The following is a 4,432-nucleotide window of genomic DNA, read 5'->3' on the forward strand; positions in this document are numbered from 1 at the left end:
GCTGACTTCATAAACAATCCCTCCGTCCTCTTTCCCAACCTCAGATCTTAGGGAAAAAATCACTAAAGGAGAACTTGCTCTCAGCCCTACATACCACCTCATACTCCCCTTCCACCACCCCTACCACTCCCCTACTAATCCTTTGCTTGACACCCCTGCCCCTTCCCTAGCCCTTCTTGTGTCCCATTGCCTTCTCCACTGTCCCCTCCCTGCACCTACAGTTTAGTTGGAAGTTACTATTGTTGTCTCTCCTAGCACTCTGAGCTTACCCCTACTGTATTACTTGCCACAGCAATAAAACAATTTCTGGTTTACTTCAATAGCCTCTTCCCTTTAAGCCCTGGGTGCAGCTGTGTCTTCTTCACCCTTATATTCCCAGCACAAAACATGTGCTCTGAGTATGGCAGGTGCTTAATAAATGTTTGTTGAATAAAAGAATGCTTAAGTATGGTGTCTAATTCATTATGGTTTTATTTTCCACTACATTTGGAAGAGCAAAGCAAATACAGGTAAATACCAGCATTTTTTTCTTAAACAACACTAGACACAAAGAAGGCATCCACAGATCAGTGATATTGTGTTTGTTTTTGTTGTGTGTGTGTTGTTACTATTGTTACCTAACTTTTGCTCCACACATTTTACTAATTATTTTAAACAGTTAAAGAACAACTTTATATTCTCTTCCACATCATAGAAAGATGTAAACATTACCAATACAACTTACACAGATATCTGAGTTTTATATTAAAATAAGACAGGGATAGCAAATGAGCAATTTCATTTATAAACATTGATCATGAACCTAATTTAAGGGTATATTGTAAGGAAGGAAATACTATTAGAAATAGAACACAAATAGCAAGCACAATGTGTACTTTCCACCCCAGCTCTGACTGACTTCTGATTTGGGGCCCCAGTGCCCATTTCCCCAGAGCCCCTTTGACCAATGACACCGAACTAAGGTGATACATTTTCCCAGATTTCACATGGGGCCAAAGAAGAACATGGCAGTTGCCTCAGATCTGGCTCTGGCCTCCTCATCTTCAACAGCCTCCCTATATTGCTCTGGCCAGTCCTGTGGTCGCTTTCTGTACAACCTGGCCATATACTCCAAGGCTTTCATTTTGGTAGTTTCAAGGTGAGCTCGAGGACCCCATAGAAGCTCATATTCAACTGGATTAGAGTAGGACAGTGGCCTGCATTCCAAGTAGCGCTGTCTCATAAGCTTGCAGGTGATGGCATGCTTTCTCCCTACATCCACACCAAATCTTCGAAGCATGTTCCAGATATTGGCCTCTTTGACACGGTTTCCCATCAGGAAGATCAAACCCAAAATTGGCATCACATATTCTTGAGTGGGTCTCCCCAGGCTGTCTAACATCATTTGCTCTTCTTCTGATTCTGGTTGCTGGACAAGGAGGTAGATGTGCTCACTGGTATCAACCTCAATCAGAGAGAATCCATAGAACAGATCAAGGATTAGAGTAGCTCGACTGAGGATATTCGGGAACACTTCTTCAAATTCTTTGCCAGTGTGAGCCAGTAGCTCATCCTGATGTATAGGCAGCAACTCCTCAGTGACATTAATGGCCAACTGGACCAAATCATTGGCCTTATCATTCATAGTGTCCTCTGACCAGAATTCCAAGCCAGCAGCCTGTCTTCTTTCTTTGGCTTTGTCAGCTTCCAGGGCCTTGTTATATTCTTCAGGCCAGCTCCAGGGTTCTTCATCATGGGCCTCTGCCACAAACTTCAGGGCTTCCATCTTTGTGATTTCCATGTGGGCTCTAGAGCCCCACAAGAACTCAAATTCGAGGGGATTAGTGCCATACACTGGCCAGTACTCCAAGAACCGCATGCGCACAAAGTCAGTAATGAGCAGGTTCCTTGTGTTCCCAAAGAGGTTGTTGACCCTCTGGGGATCACCCAGCAAATCAACCTTTAACAGCAGGTCCCAAATGGATGCTTCTCTAGCCCGGTTGCCATTCAGGAGAATGTGGCCTAGGACCAAGGCCAGGAGACCTGCCTTTGGCACATCCAAGGATTCTGCTATGCAATCAGTGGTCTGGAAACCCCGTTTGCTGATTAGGTTGTAAATGTCAGCCTGGGGATCAAGAACCCTAAGGTTCAACCCAAAGACCTGATCCAGGTGGGCTGAGGCTCGTCTAAGGATCTCAGGGAACTGATCTGAGTATTCTCTGAGGAACTCTAGCATCTCTGCTTGCTGGATAGAACCCTCGGTTTGGCTTTTCATTCGCATGAAATTCACCAAAGCAATCGACCTGTCTTCTAGGGGGTCGTGGACCCTGAGCGCCCCCAAACGTTGGGACTGCTCTTCAATTAGGACCTCGAGGTCATTAGGGTCCTGCGCAGCCCGAGAAGCGCTGGCACCCTGAGGGTTGATTGGCGCATGAGGACCCTGGAGGGCCTGGGGAACAAGCATGGAGGTCGGAGCCCCGGAGGCGTTACTAGCCTGCATCTCACCCTGGCGGTCGCTGTAATCTGCAGTGGTCTCGCCGCTGCCGTGGCGCGCATTCTGCCTTACCAGAGACATGGTTCCAGGAGTCAGCAGCAGGAACGGGGAAGTCAGCAATCTGTCTGAGAGAGGATGGTAGGAGTGTCGGCGCCTCAGCACAAATCCTAAGCCAGAGATCCGGGATCAGGAGGGAGAGCTGGAGAGAGAAGCGATCTTTCTACACAACCAGTGAGCAATGACAGCTAGCCTCTCAGTGCCTAGCTTTGCCGCAGCGTACGCAGGCGCAGTCTGGTTCTGCGGCATAGTGGCCACGCCCCGCTTCCAGTCCCCAACTCCTGTCATTACTGCCGCCAGGAAGGGTAGGCTGGCTGAAGTGGTTGCGGCTGGATTCAAACTCTTTAGAACGGAGAATTCAAGAAAGGAACAACAAACGAATTTAAAGCAGAATGAAAAAGGAATGAGAGATGTTCAATGACACTCTACTTACAGTTTTTCTATGAGATAAAAAGTACCACGTTAACAGAAGATTCAAAGAGGAAGAGGAAGATGCTAACAGAATAATTTTATGGTTTCGTTAATTTATCCACACACTAAGCAGACATTTCTTGAGTACATACCACATGTCAGGCACAATGCTGGGTACCAGAGGTGCAGCAGAGGACAAACATAGTGATTACCTCTTTCTGTGTGGAGCTTACATTCTGAGGTAGGTTCAAACAGTGGTGATAATAATGAGAGCTAATCTTTATGGAGCATGTACTATGTACCAGGCAATTTCTGGTACTTCCACCTGTCCCATATTAAAACACTTAATGCTAGCTATGAGGTAGCTACTCTTAATGGTCCTCATTTTACAGGTGAGGAAACTGGGTCAGAGAAGTGAATTTACCTGTTCAAAATCAGAGAGCGACAGGGGCACCCTGGGTGGCTCAGTTGGTTAAGTGTTCCACTTCGGCTCAGGTCATCATCTCACAGTCTGTGGATTTGAGCCCCGCGTCGGGCTCTGTGCTGACAACTCAGAGCCTGGAGCCTGCTTCAGATTCTGTGTCTCCCTCTCTCTCTGCCCCTCCCCCACTCGCTCTCTGTTTCTGTCTCTCAAAATAAAGACATAAACATTTTTTTAAAAAAATCAGAAAGCAGATGGGTATGGAGGAGGGCACTTTGGGGATGAGCACTGAGTGTTATGTGGAAACTAATTTGACAATAAACTATTTGTAAAAAAAATAAATAAATAAAAATTAAAAATTAAAAAAAATCAGAAAGCAGCAAATGGAAGAGAAGAGGATTTGAACCCAAGTCTGTCAGAATTTCAAACATAAGTACGTTCTCTGACACCATCTGCCATTCAAAGAGTTTGTTTAACCCTATTCATTAAAAATGACTCATATAAATTAGATGGAAATAGTTGTTCTAATGTAGGGTCAATTAACATATAGTATAAATACAGAAAGAGCAAGCATGGATTACAGCTTAGAGATATCTTGGAATGGGGGCGCATGCTTTATGGGGGAATTTGAACTCTAAGTGATGGATAGGATGTAGAGGATATATAAGGGAGTTCCAGGCTGGAGGACTGGCATTAGGAAAGGCCCGGAGGTGTGAAAGTACAAAATAAGTTTGCATTGCAGCTGATTACCCAAAGTGGCTAGAGCCAAAGTGTACTAGTATGGGTGGGAAATGAGGATGAAGGTGGTGAGCCAGGAATTATTGGATTTCCTGTTTTTTCACTTAGCAGTATAACAGAACTGATTGGAGTTCCACAAGGTGAGAATGGCAACACCAGAAAAGCACCTGGTTATTTAGAAGTCGGTCATGTGGCACTTTGACCAGGAAGAGGAGTCAGCTGCTTTATTTTCAGGGAGTGCTACCAAAATAATTGTGCTAAATCCTAGTCCTCAACCATGAAGCTACTTGGTAAAATAATAGGAAAGGAAAAAAAAGTTACGTAAGGTTGCC

At 45.1% G+C, this 4,432-nt stretch overlaps 1 protein-coding gene across 1 annotated transcript; it reads right to left on the minus strand.

Annotated features, from left to right (window-relative positions):
- Positions 1-448: 448 nt before the first annotated feature.
- Positions 449-2,726, minus strand: MAGEE2 (MAGE family member E2). The gene has a single exon (XM_039225457.1). It carries the CDS (start codon positions 2,552-2,554, stop codon positions 983-985), a length of 1,572 nt encoding a protein of 523 aa, XP_039081388.1. The 5' UTR covers positions 2,555-2,726; the 3' UTR covers positions 449-982.
- Positions 2,727-4,432: the final 1,706 nt, after the last annotated feature.

Source organism: Hyaena hyaena, unplaced genomic scaffold (assembly GCF_003009895.1).
Source record: "Hyaena hyaena isolate Hyena2069 unplaced genomic scaffold, ASM300989v1 scaffold_2183, whole genome shotgun sequence".
Lineage (NCBI taxonomy): Eukaryota > Metazoa > Chordata > Mammalia > Carnivora > Hyaenidae > Hyaena > Hyaena hyaena.

What these genes read in the sequence shown, in the direction of transcription:
- MAGEE2 (XM_039225457.1), bottom strand. Translation starts at nt 2,554, where the DNA reads ATGTCTCTGGTAAGGCAGAATGCGCGCCACGGCAGCGGCGAGACCACT.